The 25,161-nt window shown below is 51.8% G+C and overlaps 2 protein-coding genes across 9 annotated transcripts in view; both read left to right on the top strand.

The window, feature by feature from the left end:
* EML2 (EMAP like 2) overlaps positions 1-748 on the top strand; it is a 38,106-nt gene extending 37,358 nt beyond the window's left edge. For all 5 annotated transcript variants that reach the window (XM_024237392.2, XM_054540720.1, XM_024237393.2 and 2 more), the window contains one exon: positions 360-748. In XM_024237392.2, the coding sequence (XP_024093160.1) occupies positions 360-485 (126 nt within the window). In that variant the 3' untranslated portion in view covers positions 486-748. The remainder of the gene's footprint in view (positions 1-359) is intronic.
* A 7,142-nt stretch (positions 749-7,890) lies between these two features.
* Positions 7,891-20,343, top strand: GPR4 (G protein-coupled receptor 4). Of its 4 annotated transcripts, none has more exons than XM_009232781.4 (2): positions 7,891-8,034; positions 17,414-20,343. In XM_009232781.4, the coding sequence occupies exon 2, from the start codon at positions 18,253-18,255 to the stop codon at positions 19,339-19,341; it is 1,089 nt and encodes a 362-aa protein (XP_009231056.2). In that variant the 5' UTR covers positions 7,891-8,034; positions 17,414-18,252; the 3' UTR covers positions 19,342-20,343. The 4 variants fall into 4 exon arrangements, with proteins under 4 accessions (XP_009231056.2, XP_054396691.1, XP_054396692.1 ...); XM_054540716.2 differs by lacking the exon at positions 7,891-8,034 and adding an exon at positions 10,182-10,602; XM_054540717.2 differs by lacking the exon at positions 7,891-8,034 and adding an exon at positions 10,185-10,470.
* The last annotated feature ends 4,818 nt before the right edge of the window (positions 20,344-25,161 follow it).

Raw genomic sequence — 25,161 nt, 5'->3', positions numbered from 1 at the left:
TACAGGCATGAGCCACCACGCCTGGCCTCTGTTGGTTCTTAAACAAAGGGCTTATTAGCCCTGGTAACACTGGGACACCTCATCGCTATAAAAGTAAAAAAAATTAGCCAGGTGTGGTGGTGCATATCTGTGATCCCAGCTACTTGGGAGACTGAGGTGGAAGGATCCCTTCAGTCCAGGAGGTCGAGGCTACATTGAAGCTGTGCTCATGCCTAAGTGACTTCATTCTAACCTAAGTGATTTAAAAAAAAAAAAAAGAAGAAGAAGAGGAGAGAAGAACCGGGTCAAGACAAGAGGACCATTATGGGGTGGCATTGTCCCCACTGACCTTTCTTCACTTACTTCTTTCCTTATAACAGGCCCTCAGCCACAAGTACGGTGGACACAGCAGCCATGTGACAAATGTGGCCTTCTTGTGGGATGACAGCATGGCCCTGACCACAGGGGGCAAGGACACCAGTGTGCTACAGTGGCGGGTGGTCTGATGCGTCCAGGGAAGATTCAGGTGTCAGGGCAGGAATTCTATTTTCGGGAGATGTCTATTGCCGAGTAGAGTAATATATACCCAGAGTATGTCTATAGCAGAGGGGGTTATGGGGGCGGGAGGGTAGACTGACCAACAGAAGTCTCTATTTATCCGGGTGGGAAGAGGGAGTCACATCACTTTGGGGATCCACTGGTGTTTGGTTTGGGGTGTTTTTTAAGTTTTTTCTTTTATATCATCCAGAAATAAAGACACGTACACTAAGGTGTGTCAGGGTCTGTGTATTTGTATGGTATGTGCCTACACACTTGTGTATGTGTATGGATGTGTGTGTGTATTAGTGTATTAGCCCGTTTTCATGCTGCTAATAAAGACATACCTGAGACTGGGCAATTTACAAAAAAAAAAAAAAGAGGTCTATTGGACTTATAGTTCTATGTGGCTGGGGAGGCCTCACAATCATGGTGGATGATGAAAGGCACATCTCACATGGCGGCAGACAAGAGAGCTTGTGCAGAGAAACACCACTTTTTAAAACCATCAGATCTTGTGAGACTCATTCACTATCTCAAGAACAGCATGGGAAAGACCTGCCCCATGATTTAATTACCTTCCACCAGTTCCCTCCCACAACACCTGGGAATTCAAGATGAGATTTGGGTGGGGACCCAGCCAAACCAGATCAGTGTGTTACGGTGCTTATGATGAGGGACCGTTGTTACTTAGGTCTTCATTGGATGCAAGCAGTAGAAACCATCTTGCTCTAACTTGGATTAAAATAAAACTTTCTGGCTGGGTGCGGTGGCTCACATCTGTAATCCTAGCACTCTGGGAAGCCGATGCAGGTTGATCACCTGAAGTTAGGAGTTCAAGACCAGCCTGGCCAACACGGTGAAACCCTGTCTCTACTAAAAAATACAAAAAAAATTATCCGGGTGTGGTGGCGGGCACCTGTAATCCCAGCTACTCAGGAGGCTGAGGCAGGAGAATTGCTTGAACCTGGGAGGCAGAGGTTGCAGTGAGCCGAGATTGCGCCACTGCACTCCAGTCTGGGTGACATAGTGAGACTCTGTCTCAAAAAAATTAAAATAATTTTTTTTATTTTTTATTTGAGATGGTGTCTCACTCTGTTGCCCAGGCTGGATGCAGTGCCATGATCTTGGTTCACTGCCACCTCTGCCTCCCGGGTTTAAGCGATTCTCCTGCCTCAGCCTCCTGAGTAGCTGGGAATACAGGTGCATGCCACAACACCTGGCTACTTTTTGTATTTTTTTCTTTTTTCTTTTTTTTTTTTAGACGGAGTCTCGCTCTGTCGCCCAGGCTGGAGTGCACTGGTGCGATCTCGGCTCACTGAAAGGTCTGCCTCCCGGGTTCATGCCATTCTCCTGCCTCAGCCTCCCGAGTAGCTCAGGCTATAGGCACCTGCCACCATGCCCGGCTAATTTTTTTTGGTATTTTTAGACGGGGTTTCACTGTGTTAGCTAAGATGGTCTCAGTCTCCTGACCTCGTCATCCGCCTGCCTCAGCCCCCCAAAGCGTTGGGATTACAAGCGCGAGCCACTGCGCCCAGCCTGTATTTTTCAATAAAGAGTTTTCACCATGTTGGCCAGGTTGGTCTCGAACTCCTGACCTCAGGTGATCTGCCTGCCTCAGCCTCCCAGAGTGCTGGGAATACAGGCATGAACCACCACACCGGGGCTGATCCTTCACTTTTTTAAAGGCCAGCACCCTCCACAGTCACATTGTCTTACGCGCCAGCCATTTGAACGCTCCCTTTCTGAACTTGTCCACTGGCGAACTCCTAATCAGCCAGCAGTGACCAGACCTATGCTGGAGATAGGAGACCAGTGAGACCCAAGCCATCACCACCCTTAGGGCAGAAGGGACAGGGAGGGAATTTGTTACCCGTCTCCAGGGACAGGCAGAGTTCCCAGAGGAGCTGTGGTTCAGAGGAGGGGGCCACGGCCACTGTGGGACTAAGGGAAGCAGAAAGGGCTCCAGGAAGTGAGTGTACCCTGACTTCTCTCCACCCACCCTGTGGATGGAGTTTGCACTAGGCCTATCCTATCACCCTTAGGTCTAGAAGACAGTTTTCTGCCGCTCTTGGGTCAAAGTCTCCTCTCCTCCTCCCCTCACTCCCCACCTTTTGTCCCTTCCCCATTGGCCGGGTTCTGGGAAAGTGGCCAGCGCTGCGGAAGCGGCCCTTTCATCGGGCATCCGGGTGCTCTTTCGACCCCTCGTGGCCAGTCTTGGACCTGCATGGAAAAATGCGCCAAGAAAGTTCTGCTGGAAAAGTGCTGGTGATTCTCCACGTGACCCTCCTCCGCGCCCCCAGGGTCACTCTCAGCCTTCCTTCCCCAGCTCCGGGCCCTGGGAGACTGCCGTGTGCAAATTCTATCCGCCGGGTCGGTGGACAGAGGTCAGGGTATTTGCTTCCTGGGCCCCTCCCTGCATCCCGCACTCACAGTGGCTGTGGTTCCCCTCCTCTGAACCGCAGCTCCTCTGGGAACTCGAGCTGTCCCTGGAGACGAGTAACAGACTCCCTCCCTGTCCCTTCTGCCCTAGGCTGGCAATGGCTTTGTGCCCACTTCGGCTTGTCCCCTGGTGCCGCCCCATCCTTTGTGGCTTTCTCCACTCTGCCCATCCCTCTAGAAACTGCCCATAAATGCTCCCAGTTAAACTCAGAGTGGCCACTTGCTTCCCTCCAGGACCCTGATCAAGTCTCAGCATAAATTTAGGATGAGCCAGAGAGAGAAGGGGACCCTAAGCCCACCAATGAGCATTCAGAATTTATCTTTTTATTATTATTAGTTTTTGAGTCAGTCTCACTCTGTTGCCCAGGCTGGAGTGCAGTGGCACAATCCCAGCTCACTGCAACCTCTGTCTGCCAGGCTCAAGCGATTCTCATGTCTTAGCCTCTCGAGTAGCTAGGACTACAGGCGTGTGCTACCATGCCCAGCTAATTTTTGTATTTTTAGTAGAGATGGGGTTTTGCCATGTTGGCCAGGCTGGTCTTGAACTCCTGGCCTCAAGCAATCCACCTGCCTTGGCCTCCCAAAGTGCTGGAATTACAGGCGCGAGCCACCGTGCCCGGCCTGAAGGAAAAAAACATTTATTCCTGGCTGGGCGTGGTGGCTCACGCCTGTAATCCCAGCACTTTGGGAAGCCGAGGAGAGTGGATTACGAGGTCAGGAGATTGAGACCACGGTGAAACCCCGTCTCTACTAAAAAATACAAAAAATTAGCTGGGCGCGGTGGCGGGCGCCTGTAGTCCCAGCTACTCCGGAGGCTGAGGCAGGAGAATGGCGTGAACCCGGGAGGCGGAGCTTGCAGTGAGCCAATAGAGCAAGACTCTGTCTCAAAAACAACAACAACAACAACAACAACATTTATTCCTATGAGTGTTGTTGGTCTCTTGGGTCTTTGTTAACCTGCTCACTTTGGCTGGGTTTGGTGGCTCTGGAAATCTCAGTGCTTCGGGAGGCTGAGGCGGGAGGATCGCTTGAGCCCCAGAGGTAGAGGCTGCAGTGAGTTATGATGGAGCCACTGCACTCCAGCCTGGACAAAAGAGTGAGACCCCATCTCTTAAAAGAAAAATCCCTGAGAAGAAGTGGGTAATGTGGTTCACAGAGGTAAAGTCACCTGTCCAAAGCCACACAAGATTATAAGAATAGCTATCTGTTTTTGTTTGTTTTATTTATTTATTTATTTTTGAGACGGAGTTTTGCTCTTGTTGCCCAGGCTGGAGTGCAATGGCGCGATCTTGGCTCACTGCAACCTCCATCTCCCGGGTTCAAGTGATTCTTCTGCCTCAGCCTCCCGAGGAGCTGTGTTTACAGGCATGTGTCACCACGTCCGGCTAATTTTGTATTTTTAGTAGAGACAGGGTTTCTTCATGTTGGTCAGGCTAGTCTTGAACTCTTGACCTCAGGTGATCCGCCTGCCTTGGCCTCCCAAAGTGGTGGGATTATAGGCATGATCCACTGCACCTGCACTATTTATTTATTTTTTGAGACGGAGTCTTGCTCTGTCGCCCAGGCTAGAGTACAATGGCGCAATCTCGGCTCACTGCAACCTCCACCTCCTGGGTTCAAGCAATTCTCCTGCCTCAGCCTTCCGAGTAGCTGGGATTACAGACATCCACCACCACACACAACTAATTTTTGTATTTTTGGTAGAGACAGGATTTCGCCATGTTGGCCAGTCTGGTCTTGAACTCCTCACCTTAAGGGATGTGCCCACCTCAGCCTCCCAAAGTGCTGGGATTACAGGTGTGAGCCACCGCACCTGGCTGATATCCTGAGTCTTGATTTGGGTGTTTAATTACATGTTGTATCCAATTTTCAGGATTCCTTATATTGTTCCCTTAAGATCTGAACATTTTAATCAAATTTTTTGAGACTAATTGTTAATTAAATGTAATTTTTAATTACATTTATTTTTTAATCACGGCTAATTTTTATTTATTTTTTTTTTTGTAGAGATGGGGGTCTCACTTTTTTGTCCAGGCTGGTCTTAAACTCCTGGGCTCAAGTGATCCTCCTGCCTCAGCCTCCCAAAGTGCTGGGATTACAGGCATGAGCCACAGAACTCAGCTGTCCTTTTTTTCCCCCTCTGTTTCCCAGGCTGTAGTGCAGTGGTGCGATCTCGGCTCACTGCAACCGCCACCTCCTGGGTTCAGGTGATCCTCCCACCTTGGCATGCGCAGTAGCTGGGACCACAGGCACGCACCACCCAGCTGGCTAGTTAAAAGAAATTTTTTTTCGTAGAGACAGAGTCTTGCTATGTTGCCCAGGTTGATCTCAAACTCCTGGCTTCAAGTGATCAGCCTGCCTTGGCCTCCTAAAGTGATGGGATTACAGGCGTGAACTACCATTTCTGGCCTACATTTTAATTTAATTTAAAAATACACACAAAAGAGCCGGGCACGATGGCTCATGCCTATAATCCCAGCACTTTGGGAGGCCTAGGCAGGCTGATCACTTGAGGTCAGGAGTTCGAGACCAGCCTGGCCAACATGGTGAAAACCTTCTCTACTAAAAACACAAAAATTAGCTGGGTGTGGTGGCGTGCACCTGTAGTCCCAGCTACTCGGGAGGCTGAGGCAGGATAATCACTTGAACCTGGGAGGTGGAGGTTGCAGTGAACTGAGATGGCACAATGGCACTCCAGCCTGGGACAGAGCAAGACTCTGTCTCAAAAAAACAAAAAACAAGCCAGGTGCCATGGCTCATGCCTGTAATCCCAGCACTTTGGGAGGCCGAGGCGGGCGGATCACCTGAGGTCAGGAGTTTGAGACCAGCCTGGCCAACATGGTGAAACCCTGTCTCTACTAAAAACAAAAAAATTAGCTGGGTGTGGTGGTGCATGCCTGTATACCCAGCTACGAGAGGCTGAGACAGGAGAATCGTTTGTACCCAGCAGGAGGAGGTTGCATTGAGCTGAGATCATGTCCCTGCACTCCAGCCTGGGCACAGCAAGACTCTGTCTCAAAAAAAAAAAAAAAAAAAAATCAAACCCTACAGCTATCATTTTTTAGTGTTATATGCCACGTCTATCTGAAGTCCCTTGACCAATAATGAATTCTCATGATTAGTTTATGAAAGATGTGATGTTAATAATAAAAATAAGCTAATGTTTTAGGAGCACTTATCATTCATTTGTTCACTCCCTGAAAACAATGTTTTTTTTTTTTTTTTTGAGACGGAGTCTTGCTCTGTCACCCAGGCTGGAGTGCAGTGGCGCGGTCTTGGCTCACTGCAAGCTCTGCCTCCCGGGTTCATGCCATTCTCCTGCCTCAGCCTCCTGATTAGCTGGGACTACAGGCACCCACCATCACACCCAGCTAATTTTTTTGTAATTTTAGTAGAGATGGGGTTTCACTGTTAGTCAGGATGGTCTCGATCTCCTGACCTCATGATCTGCCTGCCTCAGCCTCCCAAAGTGCTGGGATTACAGGCGTGAGCCACCATGCTCGGCCGGAAAACAATGTGTTTCACACCTATCACCTGCCCAGCAGTCTTCTAGGCAACAGACATGCAACAGTAAACAAGCCAGACACAAAAATGACACTCTTCTTAGTAGGAAGGCAGACAACTAGAAAAAAATAAGGGAAACAGAGAATGTCGCCTTCCCCAAAGGGTAGGGGAAAAGTGAGGCAGAGAAAGACGAGGAGTGTTGGGGTCTGGTTGGCATATTTTACAGACTTTAAATGAGACACCATTAAATGAGACCACCAGGAGAAAAGGACCATGATGGCTGGGCTCGGTGGCTCAGGCTTATAATCCCAGCACTTTGGGAGGCCAAAGCAGAAGGATGGCTTGAGCCCAGGAGTTTGAGACCAGCCTAGACAACATAGTGAGACCCCTGTCTATAGAAAAAAAATTTGTTTAAATTGGTCAGGTGTGGTGGCACACGCCTGTAGTCCCAGCAACTCAGGAGGCTGAGGTGGGCGGATCACTTGAGCCTGGAAGGTTGAGGCCGCAGGGAGCCATGATCGTGCCACTGAACTCCAGACTGGGCAACAGAGTGAAACCCTGTCTCAAACAAAGAAAAATAGGTGGGGCACGGTGGCTCATGCCTGTAATCCCAGCACTTTTTGGAGGCCGAGCTGGGCAGATAGCTTGAGCTTAGGAGTTTGAGACCAGCCTGGCCAACGTGGCGAAACCTTGTCTCTATTAAAAATACAAAAATTAGCCGAGCGTGATGGTGCATGCCTATAATCCCAGCTACTCGGGAGGCTGAGGCAGGAGAATCGTTTGAACCTGGGAGGCGGAGATTGCAGTGAGCCAAGATTGTGCCACTGCACTCCAGTCTGGGCAACAGAGCATGACTCCGTCTGGAAAGAAAAGAAAGAAAAAAGCAAAGCAAAGCAAAGCAAAGCAAAGAAAAGAAGGAAGCAAGCAGGCACCATGAGTGACCACCTTGATTCAAAGAGGAAACTGAGGCACAGAGATGTCACTAGCCTAAGGTCTGACCAAGAGGCAGGCTGGAAGTGCAACCCCAGAGCTCCTTCTAGGGGTGGCCCTGAATTTGGAGTTGGGGACCTAACAGAACCCTTTATTCTCTCCGTTGTTGGGGAGGAAGATGCAGAAGGTTAATGACCAGAAGATGAATGACTGAGGCCTGGGGTCTCTGTGGGAGGAAATGGCTCAACCCAGGGAAGGTCAGTAGCAGGGTCCTCCTCTTCCCATAGCTGAGGGCCTGATAAATTTGGTGGTGTGTGGTTGGAGAGAGGGGACCTTCCAGCTGGGGACTTGGAAGGATTGGGGGGTGTTCCAGCAGCAGATGAGCCTCACCCGTCGCTGGAGTCGTTGAATGGGGTGAAGCCTGAAAGGGGTTAAGGGGCAGCGGCAGAGGTAGGGTTAATGGGGGCGGGCCTGGCCGGGGCGGGGCCTCGGCTGGCGGCTCTGGCCCGGGGGCCGGGAGAAGTAGCCGCTGTTCTGCCCCGCGGGGGCATCCGCTGGGTCCCCGCGCCGTTGTCAAGACCGGGGACCTGGACGCAGCGGAGAGAGGTGCCGCCGCCCGCCCCGTCCAGTCGCCGCGCGCAGGTAAGTGCCTGGCCCTCCCCGGCTGCCCGCGATGCTGCGGGGTCTCACTAGGTTGCCCTGCTCGTAGCGAGACCGCTCCTCCCCGCCCCCTCGGGGGCTGCCTCAGTCTCCCGCGCCGTCTCGGTGCCCGCCCCCTCTGTTGCTCTCCCTGGCTCTGCGTCTGTCTCCAACTCCCGCCTGATGTCTCTGTGTCTGTGGTCCCTCTGCCTCTGGACGTGTTTTTCCTTCTGTGTCTCTGGATGTCTCTGTCTTTTTCTTGATCTCTGCCTCTCTGTCTCCGTCTGTCTGTCTCTGTCTCTGTTTCTGGGTCCCACCTCCCTCTGCCCCTGCCTGTGCCTCTCCCCCATCTATTGTGGGACCTCTGTGGATGTCTCTGCCTCTATCTCCATCTCTCCCTGTGTCTGTGTATCTCTTTGCTCTCTCCCTTCCTGTCTCTTCATCTCTATTGCCCTGTCTCTGTCTCTCCGTCTCATATAACACTGTTTTGGCACCTTCAGCCCTGTCTTCTCTCCTTCCAAATCCTCCGCATCCCGGAACTTTCCTCTGGGCTGGGAACCTGCCTGGGAGTGGGGTAGGGGGCAGGAGGCTTGTGACCTGGGGCAGGCGGACTCTAAGTGACACCATGACCCAGCACCCCCTTCACGGAGCCACCCCATTGCCCCTCAGGTCACACCTACCCCGCCCGCCAATTTCAGGAATTCCTGGCTGGGGGGTGGACTTCCTCCCCTACTTCCTCTCTTCCAGGATTTGACTGGGTCACCATTAACTCTTTCCTGCTTCCACCTCACTCTCCCCCCGGAACTGGACAACCCCTCCTCCCAAGCTAGGCTGAGGAATAGCTCTAGAATGTCTGTGAGGCATCGGTTGTGGGATGTGTGTGTGTGCATACTCGAGCTGGATATGCATTGGGGAATTTGTTTGGCGCAGAAGTGGAGAGGATGGGGCCACACCCCCCAGTTCCCCTTCCAGAGCCCACCATCAGCCCCCCTCCTCCTGAACCCACCAAGGGGGCATCCGCCCCCAGCTCTGTCTTTGTAGATGAACTTGACTTCAGGTTTGGGGTGAGGATGAGGAGGTTTTCTTTTCTGGGGGAATCCCAGCTGAAGAGGATGAAAGACCCATGGGGGCTCCTGGAACCCTGGGAATCGTATGATCAAGTACCTTGAACGTGAACATCTTTGAATGGAAGGGCCCAGATGGAAGAAGGATCGGAGGGGAGGCCTGGGAATTCCAGATCTTTCCAATCAAAGGTCCTGAGGATACTGGAGTCCTTCAATCCAAAAAGAGGAGTGTTGAAATCTTGGCACGTTTCAGTGATGGCAGCTGAGAGCTGGAAAGGGTTTGCGGAGCCACCTAGGCCAACTCCCCCCGCCCCCATTTTATAGATGGAGAAACTGAGGTCCAAAAGCAGAAGTCCCCACAGTGAGTCAGTGCCAGGCTGGAGGGTTGGGACCCCAGTTTTCAACCGAAGCCCAAATCCAGAGAGCTGGCTTCTTCTGCTACCACTAAGTCAGATTAATTTGGGGAAAGAGGTCTTCTCAATGAGGAGGGAGAGATGCCAGGGTGAGTAGAAATGGCTGGAATCCAGAAGGGAGGGTTTTAGAAGCAGAGGAGAGAAAATATTTCTAAAACCTTGGTAGTGGGGAGGGAGAGGGGCAAGAGTTGGTTTGGGTGGAAGGGGTGGAGTTTCGGGAAGAGAGGGAGGGAGGTGGAGGGGAATCGGGATTAACTCCAGCTTCAGTCTCCTGACCCTCCGCCTGGAGCCCACCGTTCCCTCGGGGACAGGGCCTATAATTTGGTTTGTGTCTAGACAAATAATAACTCAGCTGGTGTGAGCGGGGAGGGCTGAGGCTAGGCCCACTAGCGAAAGGGTAGAGAGGCAGCCTGGATATAGCATGTCACCCCCAGGTGGTGAGAATTTAGGGGCCAGGTGGAGGTGGTGACTAACACGCCCCTCTCTTCCCTCCATGAAGCCATAGTTTCTTAGAATTCTGCACAGTCTTAGAAATCAGGCTGCTGGAATGTTCAAAAGCAGGCGAGAGAAGGAGGGGAAAGAAAAGGAAGTGGGGCTCACCGTATTTAGTGTATGTTCCCATTTCTATAAAAGAGAAAAGGGAAATACATATTCCTGTTTGCTGGGGAAAGATAAAAATCACTGAGGGTTTAATAATAGATTATGAAAGTCATAGAATGCTTAAAAAAAATCATAGCGTGTTCTAACAATAGAACTTTCGAATCTTGGAATGTGACACTCCTAGAATATTGGAAACTTAGGGTAGGTACTTACAAAGCCACGATGTAATAAATAGAATGAAAGAAGAGTAACGCTCTAGAATGTTATAATAGAACATTCAACTGCGAAGTGAACTAAGGATAGAACCTGAAGACTGCAGAACCATAGGGACCTAGAACGTCAGTGAGGCCGTCTAAGGACTGGTATCCCTAGTGGGCAGTGTGGGCGTGGGGGGCACAGAGACCCTCTCGGTTGAAACAGGGATACTGAGGTGCAGTGGGGCCGTTAGGGTAGCCCGATTGCCCCCTGGTTTCCGCCGGCCGCCAGGGCACCAGGTGGGGAGCGAGGACCGGTGATCACATTTCGTCCCTAATGAGCAGACCGGAGCTGGCTGATCCCCTGGGGCTTCAGGGAGAAGGCGGGGCGGGGAGGGGGGAGCAGGAGCCCACAGAGGAGGAAAAGGGGGAGGTGAGATAGCCTGGTGGCATCGGGGACAAGGCTGGTGAGTGAGCCCAGGGGTGCTGGGGGATGTGGGGGCTGTAGCACTTCTCCTTCTTGTCCTCGAAATCCTCCAAGTTTTTCAGCTTTGCTGGGTTTTGGGGTGGCTGGCAGGATGCGGCAGCCGAGGCTGCTAAAGTTGGGGGGGCCAGGTCTTCCTAGTCTTTCCTGTCCCCCCACTATCGCTCCATCCTTGGGTATATTTCTCTTCCCCCCGACCCTCTGGAAGGGGCCAGCAGGGACCCAAGAAGTGGGGGCCTGTGGGACAGACAGGGGGAGCTTCTTGTGGACTGTGAGATTTGAGGGTTCACCCCCTCAACAGAGCCTAAGGGGCAGAACTTAGATCCCAACCAGAGAGGGTCCTGGAAGGGGAACGGGGTTATGGGGATCAGGTGATGGAAGGTCGCTTGCTTTCTTTGTGGGGAGAAAGTCGTATCTTCTAGTAGGTTCTCAGAGGGGCCAGAGACGCTCAGAAAGACTTGAGAAAAATTACAGAAGTTCAGAGAGTGAAGAGAAAAACCTCAGGTGAAGGGAAGATGTTTAGTTAACAGTGACAGGAGGTTTGCCCAGTCTTGAGACATCAAGTGACTTAGACAACTGCCTTGCTGCTGCGGGCCTCGGTTTCCCCATCTGTACCAGGAAGGGGTCAGAAATAGCCTCACACTCCCAGCTGTCACACATACATCGGCTGCACTGTGGCATTCTAAGAGTCTGACGTTCCATGCTGACTTTTGGGGTTTTCACATTGGGCAGATCTCACGTGGGGAAGAAGAGAGGGCTGTCTGGGCACCCCTCCCCCCATGTCCAGCATCCGCAAGATGCCAGCGGGTTGGGGAGGAGGGGTGGGAGGAAGGAGGGGTGAGAACTGGACCGGTTCCCCCTTGAGGAAATTAGCAATGGGAAGTGTATTTCCTCCTCTGGCTGCCGGAAGTGTCTCCTGCCCGGGTACCCGAGTTAGGTCAGCAGAGCCCTGGGAGTCGACAGAAAGTGGGGCAAAGGGGACTTCTAGCCCTCAGTGGGTGCCTCCTGCCACGAAGAACTGGTTTATTTCTTGTCTCAGCCCCCTAGTCCCCGTGGAATAATAATAATCGTTCAAATACTGCATGTTACGGAGCTGATATCACATTCTAGCAAGGACGTTCCAGTCTGTGATGTGATGAATATAAAGCCTGTGCCCCCTTTTACAGAAGGGGAAACTGAGGCTCCTGAAGACCTAATTCTTTAAATGTCACAGGAGGAAGGGAGAGACTAGGGGCAGAGAGATGGAGAGAGAGAGGGCAGAGGAGAGGGGAGGGAGGTTATTTTGAGTGACTTGGTCTGGGTGGGAGGTTTCAAGTGGAAGGGAGGGACTGGATCACACTGTTCCAGCCTGTAGTACGCCCCCACCCATCCCATCTCCACAGGACCCACAGCTTCTGCCCAGGAGTCTGGGGTGGGGGAGGCAGCTCTGCCGCTGAGGACCCCACAGGGGGCAGGGCTTACTGAGCAGGACTCAGCCCTGACCTTTCAAAGTCAATTAAGAAGCGGATAGATCCTGCCCTTTCCAGCTCTCCCCCAACCACCTCTTCCCCTGGGAACGGACTCCTCTCCCTCCCTTCCCCCTCCTCCCCATGCCCTTGTTTGAGCCTGGGGTGGGGTGGGGCAGCCTCATGGGCAGAGAATATGTTTTTACTCCATGCCTCTGGCCTCTGCAAAGCTTCTGGAATGGTTTTTGCCATTGGCAAATGGCTCTGTGCTCCCTGACCATGACCTTGGTAATTTATTGAGCACCTACTGTATGCTGGGCCTGTCCTGGGTGCTGGGGATACAGCAGTCAACAAGGCACACAAAGTCTCTGCCCTCCTGGAAAACCTATTCTAGACAGACAGACACAAACAAAACACAGGGTGATGTGAGGAGAGGGTCCTGGGGCAGGGGAGAGTCGGGGACTGAATGGAGAGGGACTCCCGAGGAAGTGAAGGAGGGAACGGAGCTACTCAGACTATCTGAAGGAAGAGCAGTGGCTCACATCTGTAATCCCAGCACTTTGAGAGGCCAAGGTGGGTGGATCACTCGATGCCAGGGGTTCGAGACCAGCCTGGCCAACATGGTAAAACCCCATCTCTACTAAAAATACAAAAATTAGCTGGGCAGGGTGGTACACACCTGTAATCCCAACTACTCAGGAGGCCAAGGCAGGAGAAACACTTGAACCTAGGTGGCAGAGGTTTCAGTGAGCCGAGATCGTGCCACTGCACTCTAGCCTGGGCGACAGAGTAAGATTCTGTCTCAAAAAAAAAAAAGCATTCCAGACTGAGAGTATGGTAAGTGTGCAAAGGTTTGAGGCTGGAAAGAAGGTCACTGGCCTTCAGCCTGCTGAGGCAGGAAGGAGAGGTGAGTGAGGTTGGCTAGGCTGCCCCAGCAGGTCAGACAGAGCCTTGTGACTCCGGATGAGGAGTCTGGATTTTACCGCAAGTCCATTCAGAAGCCATTGGAGGGTTTCAAGCAGGGAAGTTACAAGAACTAGGCTGTGTGTGGTGGCTCATGCCTGTAATCCTAGCACTTCAGGAGGCCAAGGCAGGAAGATCTTTTGAGCCCAGGAGTTGGAGACCGGCCTGGGCAACATGGGGAAACCCCATCTCCACAAAAAATAGAACAATTAGCCAGGTGTGGTGGCACACACCTGTAGTCCCAGCCACTTAGGAGGCTGAGGTGGGAGGATCGCTTGAGCCCATGAGGTCAAGACTGCAGTGAGTCAAGATTGCACTACTGCACGACAGAGTGAGACCTTGTCTCAAAAAAAAAAAAAAGAAAAAAAGAAAAGAAAAGAAGAAAAGAAAGAGCTGATTTTCATGTTAGAAAGATCTTGGCCGGGTGCCGTGGCTCACGCCTGTAATCCCAGCACTTTGGAAGGCCAAGGTGGGTGGATCACCTGAGGTCGGGAGTTCGAGACCAGCCTGACCAACATGGAGAAACTCTGTCTCTACTAAAAATACAAAATTAGCTGAGCGTGGTGACTCATGCCTGTAATCCCAGCTACTCCGGAGGAAGAGGCAGGAGAATCACTTGAACCCGGGAGGCAGAGGTTGTGGTGAGCCAAGATTGGGACATTGCACTCCAGCCTCGGTGACAAGAGTGAAACTCTCTGTCTCAAAAAAAAAAAAAAAAAAAAGAATAAGAAGAAAAGAAAAGAAAGGAAAGATCTTTCTGGCTGCCATATGGGAAGTGATTTGAAGGAAGCCAGAGTAGCAGCCCAGAAAAGCAATAGTGATGCTACTGCAATGATCCCAGCGAGCGATGACGCTGACGCTGACGCAGAGTGGACAGTAGCAGGCGTTTGAGAGAGATGCACACAGATTCAGGAAGCACTGGGGAGGTGGAGCCGAGAGGACTTTCCCATGGAAAGATGTTCTGGCATCTGGGAGGCTCCCATGGACCTCCTTCCGTCCCCTCTCTGGGGCTTGGTTTCCTCATCTGTCAATAGACTCCGCCTTAAACTCCACTTTTAAAATGTTTTAAAAGTGCATCCTGGGGATTCTTCAGAGGTGGCCTCTCCACCCCCACCTTGTTTCACCACAGCAGCTAGCAGCTCACCCTTTGCACTGTTTTAGATTGGTTTCTGGTTAAGATCTTGTTGGAAAAAAAAAAAAAAAAAAAGCCAGGCTTCATATCCAAAAGAACTAAACCAAAAGACCCCTGGATGGAATGGCTCCTGAAGCTGCCTGTGACTCTGGACTTGGCTCCGCTTCTCTGCGAGGATGATGACAGTCAGGGACTTGGTCCATGAATATCCTTTGCCCTGTGTATGCAGATCTTCCCAGGACAAAGTGGCTGACAGGCTCAAGGTTCTCACTCAGGAAAATTGGGGGGGAAAAGGCAGAGACAGTGAAGAGAGTGGTCCCTGAGGGAGGAGACTGCTGGCGCTAACCCCAGGGCTTCCCCATGCTCCCTGATCTTGATCTTGACCTTGACTGTTCCCAGCAGCCCCTGGCTCTCCCCTTTCCCTTACTCCTCTGCAGCTTTGGTTCCCAGTCCCCACTGGCAGCCCAGGGCCCTTTTCTGTCCAGTTATTCTTTTTTTTTTTTTTTTTTTTTGAGATGGAGTTCGCTCTTTTTGCCCAGGCTGCAGTGCAATGGCGCCATCTCAGCTCACTGCAACCTCCACCTCCCGGGTTCAAGCATTCTCCCACCTCAGCCTCCCAAGTAGCTAGGATTACAGGCATGCGCCACCACACCTAGCTTATTTTGTATTTTTAGTAGAGACAGGGCTTCTCCATGTTGGTCAGGCTGGTCTCGAACTCCCGACCTCAGGTGATCCTCCCGCCTTGGCCTCCCAAAGTGCTGGGATTACAGGCGTGAGCCACCATGCCTGGCCTTCTTCTTCTTTTTTTTTTTTTTTTTTTGAGATGGAGTTCCTCTCTTGTCTCCCAGGCTGGAGTGCAGTGGTGCTATCTCAGCTCACTGCAACCTCTGCCTCCTGAGCTCAAGCAATCCTCTTGCCTCAGCATCCCGAGTAGCTGGGATTACAGGTATGTGCCACCATGCCCAGCTAATTTTTGTATTTTTAGTAGAGACAGGGTTTCACCATGTTGGCCAGGCTGGTCTCGAACTCCTGACCTCAGGCAATCCTCCCGCCTTGGCCTCCCAAAGTGCTGGGATTACAGGCATGAGCCACTGTGCCTGGCCTGTCCAGTTATTCTGGGGTGGAAACTGAAGCACAGGCTGGAGATGAGGACTGAGAGTGGAGATGGCTGCACTCCAGACATCAGGACCTTGGACAGGTCTCGGAACAGCTCTGTGCCTCAGTTTGTCAAAGAGAAAGAACAACTACTTTCCTCATAGGAGTCTTGAAAATTTCAATGAAGTAATATCCATAAATCGGCTGGGCATGGTGGCTCACTCCTGTAATCCTAGCATTTTGGGAGGCCAAGGTGGGAGGATCTCTTTTTTTTTTTTTTTTTTTTTTGAGACGGAGTCTGGCTCTGTTGCCCAGGCTGGAGTGTAATGGCGTGATCTCAGCTCACTGCAACCTTCGCCTCCCAGGTTCAAGCGATTCTCCGGTCTCAGCCTCCTGAGTAGCTGGGACTGCAGGTGTGCGCCACCATGCCCAGCTAATTTTTGTATTTTTAGTTGAGACAGGGTTTCATCATTTTGGCCAGGATGGTTTTGATTTCTTGACCTCATGATTCGCCTGCCTAGGCCTCCCAAAGTGCTGCAATTACAGGGAAGGATCTCTTGAGCTCAGGAGTTCAAGAGACCAGCCTGGGCAACACAGGAAGACCTCCATCTATTTTATATATATATATATGTATATATATATATATATATATATATATTTTTTTTTTTAGCCAGGCATGGTGGTGCATGCCTGTGTTCCCAGCTACTTGGGAGGCTGAGGCAGGAGGACCACTGGGATCCCAGGAGATTGAGGCTGCCGTGAGCTGTGATCATGCTACTGCATTCTAGTCTGGACAAAAGAGCAAGACCCTGTCTCAAAAAATAAATAAATAAAAAGAAATAATATGCATAAAAATGCCTGGAATGGGATCTGCTATGTAGTAGGGCTCAATTAACGTTTGCTGTTATTATCCTTGTTGACAAGAATGGGATTCCTGGGTAAGGAATGGGAGGCTGGCCCTAGCCCTGGTCCTATTGCTGCCATGCTGTGCATCCTTAGGAAGGTGACTCAGCCTCTCTGGGCCCCTTCTCTCTGTCTGTGACATGATAGAGTTAAACTAGTCTGGCATTTCCTGAAGCATGATATGATACTTGTGCCAGTTTTACAGAGATTCTGCAGGAAAATGCTAAAATCTGAGTTGGGTCATTTTTTTCCCTTTTTCTCTTTCTTTCTTTCCTTTTCTTTTTTTGAGACAGAGTTTTACTCTTTTGCCCAGGCTGGAGTGCAGTGGTGCGATCTCGGCTCACTGCAACCTCCACCTTTTGGTTTCAAGCAATTCTCCTGCCTCAGCGTCCTGAGTAGCTGGGATTACAGGCATGCGCCACCATACCCAGCTAATTTTTGTAGTTTTAGTAGATGTGGGGTTTCACCTTGTTGGCCAGGCTGGTCTTGAACTTCTGACCTTGTGATCTGCCTGCCTCGGCCTCCCAAAGTTCTGGGATTACAGATGTGAGCCACTGCACCCAACCTTTTTTTTTTTTTTTTTTTTGTGAGACAGGGTCTCACTCTGTTACCCAAGCTGGAGTGCCGTGGTGCGATTATAGCTCACTACAGCCTGAATCCCCTGGAATCAAGTGATCCTCCTACCTCAGCCTCCCCAGTAGCTGGGACTACAGGTATGCACCACCACACCTGGCTAATATTTTTATTTTTATTTTTTGTAGAGACTGGTTCTCACTGCGTTGCCCAGGCTGGTCTTGAACTCCTAGGCTCAAGCGAACCTCCCACCTCGGCGTCCCAAAGTGTTGAGATTACAGGCATGAGTCACTGCACCCGGCCTGAGTTGGGTCTTTATTCTAACACCTGTCAGGGGAAAAATATGCCTGACACCTGAAATCTGTGTTCTCAGAGAGTGGTTGCTTAGGTTGGGGCTGAAGTAGGGATTGTTGGGGTGTCCAGTCTCTGCAGTTCACAGCAATTATGGTGAGGAGTGTGGGGAGAAGAAGGTTGGAGTGTCCATGACTCCCTCACTGCTGTCCTCTCTCCCAACAGGCACTGCAGTCAGCGGTGAACTGACTTCATCCCAATCCCTCAGCCCCCACCAGGACCAGTCTGGAGTCCCTCCCCTGCCCCCAATGAAATTTCCCTTCCGTCCCCAAACTCACTCAACTCTGATCTAGACCTTACTCACCTCCTTCCTGTTTCCTAAGACTCCTTCCTGCAATCCCCAGACCGAGCCTTTCATCTTTGTCCACCCTGTGCCAGACACCTCCTTTTCCAGAACCTTCTCCTTACTGGTGACCTTACTTATCTCTGTTTCTTTCTGGAGTCCTAGGAAATGCCAGCACTCCCACCCGCATTGCCTGAACTTTCCAACACTCCCTAACTGTGCTGTGTCCTATCTCAACACTTTCTCATGTATTTCCCGTGTCTTCTAGAACATTCCCCCGCCATTATTACTTCAATATGGCTACACATACTTCCTAACTGCCCTGCAAACCATCTCCTTCTCACCATTGCCCAGCGATACTTTCGTCTCCTCCATAAACACTCCCGGAGACCAATTTTTGTGTCACCCCCATACTCCCTCGTTGACACACTGATTGACTCCATACATAACCTCCTTGAAAAACCTCTTTATTAATCTCACCATCCTCCAGACTTCCCTCCTGTCATAATTCCATCCCTCCTCCAACTTTTCCCTCTCAAGCTCTGCCCTTCCCAGCCCAGCCCAGCCTACCCAACCTCATCTCTTCCCTGTAGACCACATCCCACCATGTTCCCCTGAGCCTCCAAGGAAGGGGCTCAGGGGGCCCCATGGCCTCCCGCTCCCTGTGGCCCCACAGCCCCCGTGGGCCAGGGGAAGTGCCCCAGAAGCCGAAGTGCCCACCATGGGCAACCACACGTGGGAGGGCTGCCACGTGGACTCGCGCGTGGACCACCTCTTTCCGCCATCCCTCTACATCTTTGTCATCGGCGTGGGGCTGCCCACCAACTGCCTGGCTCTGTGGGCGGCCTACCGCCAGGTGCAACAGCGCAACGAGCTGGGCGTTTACCTGATGAATCTCAGCATCGCAGACCTGCTGTACATCTGCACGCTGCCGCTGTGGGTGGACTACTTCCTGCACCACGACAACTGGATCCACGGCCCCGGGTCCTGCAAGCTCTTTGGGTTCATCTTCTACACCAATATCTACATCAGCATCGCTTTTCTGTGCTGCATCTCGGTGGACCGCTACCTGGCTGTGGCCCACCCACTCCGCTTCGCCCGCCTGCGCCGCGTCAAGACCGCCGTGGCCGTGAGCTCCGTGGTCTGGGCCACGGAGCTGGGCGCCAACTCGGCGCCCCTGTTCCATGACGAGCTCTTCCGAGACCGCTACAACCACACCTTCTGCTTTGAGAAGTTCCCCATGGAAGGCTGGGTGGCCTGGATGAACCTCTATCGGGTGTTCGTGGGCTTCCTCTTCCCGTGGGCGCTCATGCTGCTGTCGTACCGGGGCATCCTGCGGGCCGTGCGGGGCAGCGTGTCCACCGAGCGCCAGGAGAAGGCCAAGATCAAGCGGCTGGCCCTCAGCCTCATCGCCATCGTGCTGGTCTGCTTTGCGCCCTATCACGTGCTCTTGCTGTCCCGCAGCGCCATCTACCTGGGCCGCCCCTGGGACTGCGGCTTCGAGGAGCGCGTCTTTTCTGCATATCACAGCTCACTGGCTTTCACCAGCCTCAACTGTGTGGCGGACCCCATCCTCTACTGCCTGGTCAACGAGGGCGCCCGCAGCGATGTGGCCAAGGCCCTGCACAACCTGCTCCGCTTTCTGGCCAGCGACAAGCCCCAGGAGATGGCCAACGCCTCGCTCACCCTGGAGACCCCACTCACCTCCAAGAGGAACAGCACAGCCAAGGCCATGACTGGCGGCTGGGTGGCCACTCCGCCCTCCCAGGGGGACCAGGTGCAGCTGAAGATGCTGCCGCCAGCACAGTGAACCCCGAGTGGCACAGAACCCCCAGTTTTCCCCTCTCATCCCACAGTCCCTTCTCTCCTGGTCTGGTGTATGCAAATTGTATGGAAAAAGGGCTGTGTTAATATTCATAAGAATACAAGAACTTAGGAAGAGTGAGGTTGGTGTGTCACCGGTCAACCTTTGTGCTTCCAGATCCCATCACAGTTTGGCGGTTGTGGAGGGCCTCCTGGAGGAGGAGATGAGCAAATATATTTTTTTGGAGACAGAGTCTCGCTGTGTAGCCCAGGCTGGAGTGCAGTAGTACAATTGTGGCTCACTGCAGGCTCCACCTCCTGGGCTCCAGCGATCTTCCCACAGCAGCCTCCTGAGTAGCACAAATGTGCGCCACCATGCCTGGCTAATTTTTGTACTTTTTGTAGAGACGGAGTTTCACTGTGTTTTCCAGGCTGATCTTGAACTCCTGGGCTCAAGAGATCCTCCTGCCTTGGCCTCCCAAAGTGCTCAGATTAGAGATGTGAGCCGCCATGTCTGGCCAGATAAATTAAGTCAAACATTTGGTTTCCAGAAAATAAAGACAAATAGAGAAGGTTGGATTTTTTTTTCCAACAAGTGGATAAAAGTCTGTGACTCGGGGAACGTGGAAGGAGAAATGCAGCGGATATAGAGTCATTATGTTTGCAAAGCCCCTGGTCATACAGGCAAGGGAACATAAGACCGCAATTCTAAGTTTCTAGATAAACAGCGATCTCCAAGTCAAGACTGAGGATGAAGAGGGAGAATGTCAGAATTCAAGTGAAGGGCAATCAGGGCAGACTGCCTGGAAGAGTGATGCGGGAAGGTTTGGGAAGAAGGTGTGGGACAAGAAGAAAGGGTATTTATTCATTCATTCAACAGAGGTTTATGTAGGGCACTGTGCTGGGTGGGGCTGGGGATACAGCAATGACTGAGGCAGCCTGGCCTTGCCTTCACAGGGCTCACCATACACAAGTAAATAAAAAATATTTAATGTTTGGAATTGCTAAATGTGAAGGGGACATTTTTCTATGTAAAGCCAGTTGAGGGGACAGAGGATGACTTGGAGTCTGATCTGGAGGAGGGCAGAGGAGGGCTTGCTGAGGTGGCTTTCCAGCAAAGACTTGAAGCATGTGTGGCACTCAGACCTGTGACTGTTGTGGGAGGAGCATTTCAGGCAGAGGGAACTGCAGGTGCAAGGGCTCTGGGGTTAGAGAGTGTCTGAATTTTGGGCCGGGCGCGGTGGCTCACGCCTGTAATCCCAGCACTTTGGGAGGCCAAGGCGGGTGGATCACCTGAGGTCAGGAGTTCGAGACCAGCCTAGCCAACATGGTGAAACCCCATCTCTACTAAAATACAAAAAAAAGTAGCTGAGCATGGTGGTGGGTGCCTGTAATCCCAGCTACTCAGGAGGCTGAGGCAGGAGAATCGCTTGAACCCGGGAGGCAGAGGTTGCAGTGAGCTGAGATTGTGCCACTGCACTCCAGCCTGGGAGACAAGAGCGAAACTCCATCTCTAATAATCATAGAGTGTCTGAATTTTGAAAGATAGCAGGTATGGCAGTGTGGCTGGAGAGGAGGTGGAGAGGACAAGAGGAAAGGGGAAATGAGACAGGAGAGGGGACAGCAGGTCGTGTGGGGCCATGTAAGTCCTAGTGAGGACTCTGGCTTTTAATCTGAGATAAATGGGAGCTATGAGGGGGTTCTCAGTAGTGGATGAAGGTGATTTGGCTTAAGTATTAACAGCATCCCACGGGCTGTTCAGTGGGGAGTAGAATATGGAAGATTGGCTGGGCACAGTGGCTCAAGCCTATAATCCCAGCACTTTGGGAGGCTGAGGCAGGAGGATTGCTTGAGGCCAGGAGTTTGGGACCAGCCTAGGCAACACAGGGAGACCCAGTTTCTACAAAAATTTAAAAAATTAGCCGGGCATGGTGGTGTGCGTCTGTAGTCCCAGCTACTCGGGAGGCTGAGACAGGATCACTTGAGCCAGGAGGTGGAGGCTGCGATGAGCAGTGATTGCACCACTGCACTCCAGCCTGGGCGACAGAGCGAGACCCTGTCTCAAAATAAAAAAGGAATATGGGAGACAAGGATAGAAGTCAGGAGCCCAGTGAGGAGGTGACTGTAGGAGTCCAAGAGGGAGGTGCTGTCAGTTGGGCTGGGTGGGTGGTGGTTGTGGATTTAACAAGGAGCAGTGATCAGCTTTTGGAGCTTTATTTTTGTTTGTTTATTTATTTATTTTGAGACAGAATCTCGCTCTGTCGCCCAAGCTGGAGTACAGTGTCAGGATCTCGGCTCACTGCAACCTCCGCTTCCTGGGATCAGGCAACTCTTGTGCCTCAGCTTCCTGAGTGGCTGGGATTACAGGCATGCACCACCACGCCTGGCTAATTTTTATATTTTTAGTAGAGACAGGGTTTCTCCATGATGGCCAGCTGGTCTTGAAATCCTGGCCTCAAGTGATCCTCCCACCTCAGCCTCTCAAAGGCCTGGGATTACAGGCTTGAGCCACCGTGCCCAGCCTTGGATTTATTTTAAAGGAATCCTTTAATGGAAGCAGCACAGGGGCCAGAGGGATTATGAAACACGAGTACCTCACTCATTCCAGGAAAAGGGTGACTAGGGGGTCTGAGCAGAAAAAACTTCCAGGAAGGATCCCAGGCCCTAGTCTAGGGCAGTCACCAGAGAGGCCAGGCGACCAGTCCAAGGTCCCATGGCTGGTGAGTCAGCGCTGGAGCCATCTTGGGTTCCCTCTCCCCTCCCCATCTCTGCTTGTGTTCCCACGCCCCAGGGTGGCCAAGGCTGCCCTCCCTCCCCTGGTCTCAGGGGTCACCAGGAATGGCCACTGTTCCATAACCAGGCTGGAGAGCAGGAAGAAGCACCCAGCTCTGAAAAGGCCTCACCCTTCAGAGAAGGTCTCCTCTCCTCTTCCTCCTTACGGGTGTGTAAACAGATTCCTGAGGTGTGAAGATTCACCCACAACCCTCCTACCATCCACCCGCCCCCGGCCCTTCTTTCCCTCCACAGAGGTTCCCAGAAGACTTTCCCGGGAACCCTTCTCAGAGAAAGGAAGAAGGAGGAGAGGAATAGGGGGAAAAATGCACTCAATGATTTTTCTGGGGTGGAGGGTGGAGGGAGCACAGAGATGGCGGAAATCAGGGCTTTGGTGTTGGTGGGCTGGAGGGCTGGAGAAGGGAGGGAGGCCTGGGATCTGGAAGGCCTAGTAGTCTTCCCACCCCATCCCACTGCTGTAAAGCTATGGGAATGGAGATGTTGGGGCCAGAATTTTTCTTTTTTCTTTTTTGAGACTGAGTTTTGCTCTTGTTGCCCAGGCTGGAGTGCAATGGCGCGATCTTGGCTCACCGCAACTTCCGCCTCCTGGGTTCAAGCAATTCTCCTGCCTCAGCCTCCTGAGTAGCTGGGATTACAAGCATGTGCCACCACGCTCCGTTAATTTTGTATTTTTAGTGGAGACGGGGTTCTCCATGTTGGCCAGACTGGTCTCAACTCCTGACCTCAGGTGATCCACCCGCCTCGGCCTCCCAAAGTGCTGGGATTACAGGCGTGAGCCACTGTGCCTGGCCAATTTTATTTTATTTTTTTTGAGACAGAGTCTCACTCTGTTGCCCAGACTGGAGTGCAGTGGCGCGATCTCGGCTCACTGCAAGCTCCGCCTCCTGGGTTCACACCATTCTCCTGCCTCAGCCTCCCGAGTAGCTGGGACCACAGGTGCCCACCACCATGCCCGGCTAATTTTTTGTATTTTTTTTAGTAGAGACAGTGTTTCACCATGTTAGCCAGGATGGTCTCTATCTCCTGACCTCATGATCCACCCACCTCGGCCTCCCAAAGTGCTGGGATTACAGGCGTCAGCCACCGCGCCCGGCCAATTTTTTTGTTTTGTTTTGAGACAGAGTCTCACTCTGTCACCCAGGCTGGAGTGCATTGGCACGATCTCGGCTCACTGCAACCTCCGCCTCCCGAGATCAAGTGATTTTCCTGTCTCAGCCTCTGGAGTAGCTGGGATTACAGGTGTGTGCCACCACACCCAGCTAATTTTTTGTATTTTTAGTAGAGATGAGGTTTCATCGTGTTGGCCAGGTTTGTCTCGAACTCCTGACCTCACATGATCTGCCTACTTGTGCCTCCCAAAGTGCTGGGATTACAGGTGTGAGCCACTGCGCCCGGCCTGGGGACAGAAATTTTATTTTTTTTGAGACAGAGTCTTGTTGTGTTGCCCAGGCTGGAGTGCAGTGGAGCTCATGGCTCACCACAGCTTCAACCTCCCAGGCTCAAACGTTCTGTAAAATGGGAAGGGGGCTGGTCCCAAATGGATGATGGACCTCAGGTAGTCCCAAGTTTCTGCATACCTTCAGTCTGGAAGGGACCCTGGGAAAGGTTGTTTTTATGGAATCCTGGCATTCTTAGTAATTCAGAATATCAGGGTTCACACACACACATCAGCACCATCAGTACAGACGAGGAAACGCAGGTCCTTCAGTGCCAGGAGCTTGACAAAGGACACTCAGAGAGTCAGAGTGGATACCAAAGAAGTCCAGAGCCCCGATTCTGTGTCCTGAGTGTATGTTTCCTCCTACACACCACTCCTCTGTTCCTGTTTTCTTTTCTTTTTTTTTTTTGAGACGGAGTCTCGCTCTGTCGCCAAGACTGGAGTGCAGTGGTGTGATCTCGGCTCACTGCAACCTCTACCTCCTAGGTTCAAGCGATTCTCCTGCCTCAGCTTCCAGCGTACCTGGGATTACAGGTGCCTGCCACCATGCCCGGCTAAATATATATATATATTTTTTTAGTGGAGATGGGATTTCACCGTGTTGGCCAGGTTGGTCTCAAACTCCTGACCTCAAGTGATCCACCCTCCTCAGCCTCCCAAAGTGCTGGGATTACAGGCGTGAGCCATGGCAGCCAGTCCTCTGTTCCTGTTTTCTTCTGTCCCTCTGCCTCCCAGAATCTCTCAATTACCCATCAGCACTCCATCATCCAGGAATTTCTCTCAACCCCTTCCTGACATTGTTTATATGATTTTACTCCCTGCTGGGTAAGAAAGGACAGTCTGGGACATGTCCTTAAATTTATTTCTGAACTAGCTCCCTGGGGACCCTACCTCCTAATGAAGGAAGTTGGGTTGCTTGAGAACGGGTATGGTTTTATTGGCCAAGATGCCAGGCTATCAACCTCTACAGGAACCTTGTGCCACCCCCTGCCCCGCTCTGGGCCTCAGTTTCCTTGTCAGTTACTTGGGAAAGGGTTGGATTCGCTGCTTCTGGGGGTGAAATGCACCCTCAGGCTGGAGTTAGCAATAATAATGCAATCATTACCTGTATAGTAAGAAGGGCTATTTACTGAGCGCTTAACTATATGAATGGCACCATTCTAACCACTTCCCACGGTCCACTGTTTTACACTCAAGATTAGCATAGAAGCCTCACAACAACCCAAAGAGGCAAGTGCTATTAGGATTCCCATTTGGTAGACGGTAATACTGAAGTCCAGAGAGGTTATGCCACTCATCTAATATTACACAGCGAAGCAATGGCAGAGCTGGGATCCCAACTAAAGTCTACATGACCACGTGGCTTCCTCTTAATCCCAATGAGCGCCCTAGCTTGCAGAGGAAGGTGTATTTGGGGCTCATAGGACTAATTAGGACTAATTGGGGCTCACAGGACTAATTAAGACTAATTAAGAGCCTCCTTTGGGTGGGGACGCCAACTCGGAACGTGACCTCACGAAGGAGCACAGTGACGTTGGCCAAGGCGGGCGTGGGAATCCACACGCCTTCCAGCATCCGTTTAACGGCACCACCCCG

This window comes from Pongo abelii, chromosome 20 (assembly GCF_028885655.2).
Source record: "Pongo abelii isolate AG06213 chromosome 20, NHGRI_mPonAbe1-v2.0_pri, whole genome shotgun sequence".
NCBI lineage: Eukaryota > Metazoa > Chordata > Mammalia > Primates > Hominidae > Pongo > Pongo abelii.
This window is presented reverse-complemented; position numbering and strand designations above follow the sequence as displayed.

What these genes read in the sequence shown, in the direction of transcription:
- GPR4 (XM_009232781.4), top strand. Translation starts at nt 18,253, where the DNA reads ATGGGCAACCACACGTGGGAGGGCTGCCACGTGGACTCGCGCGTGGAC.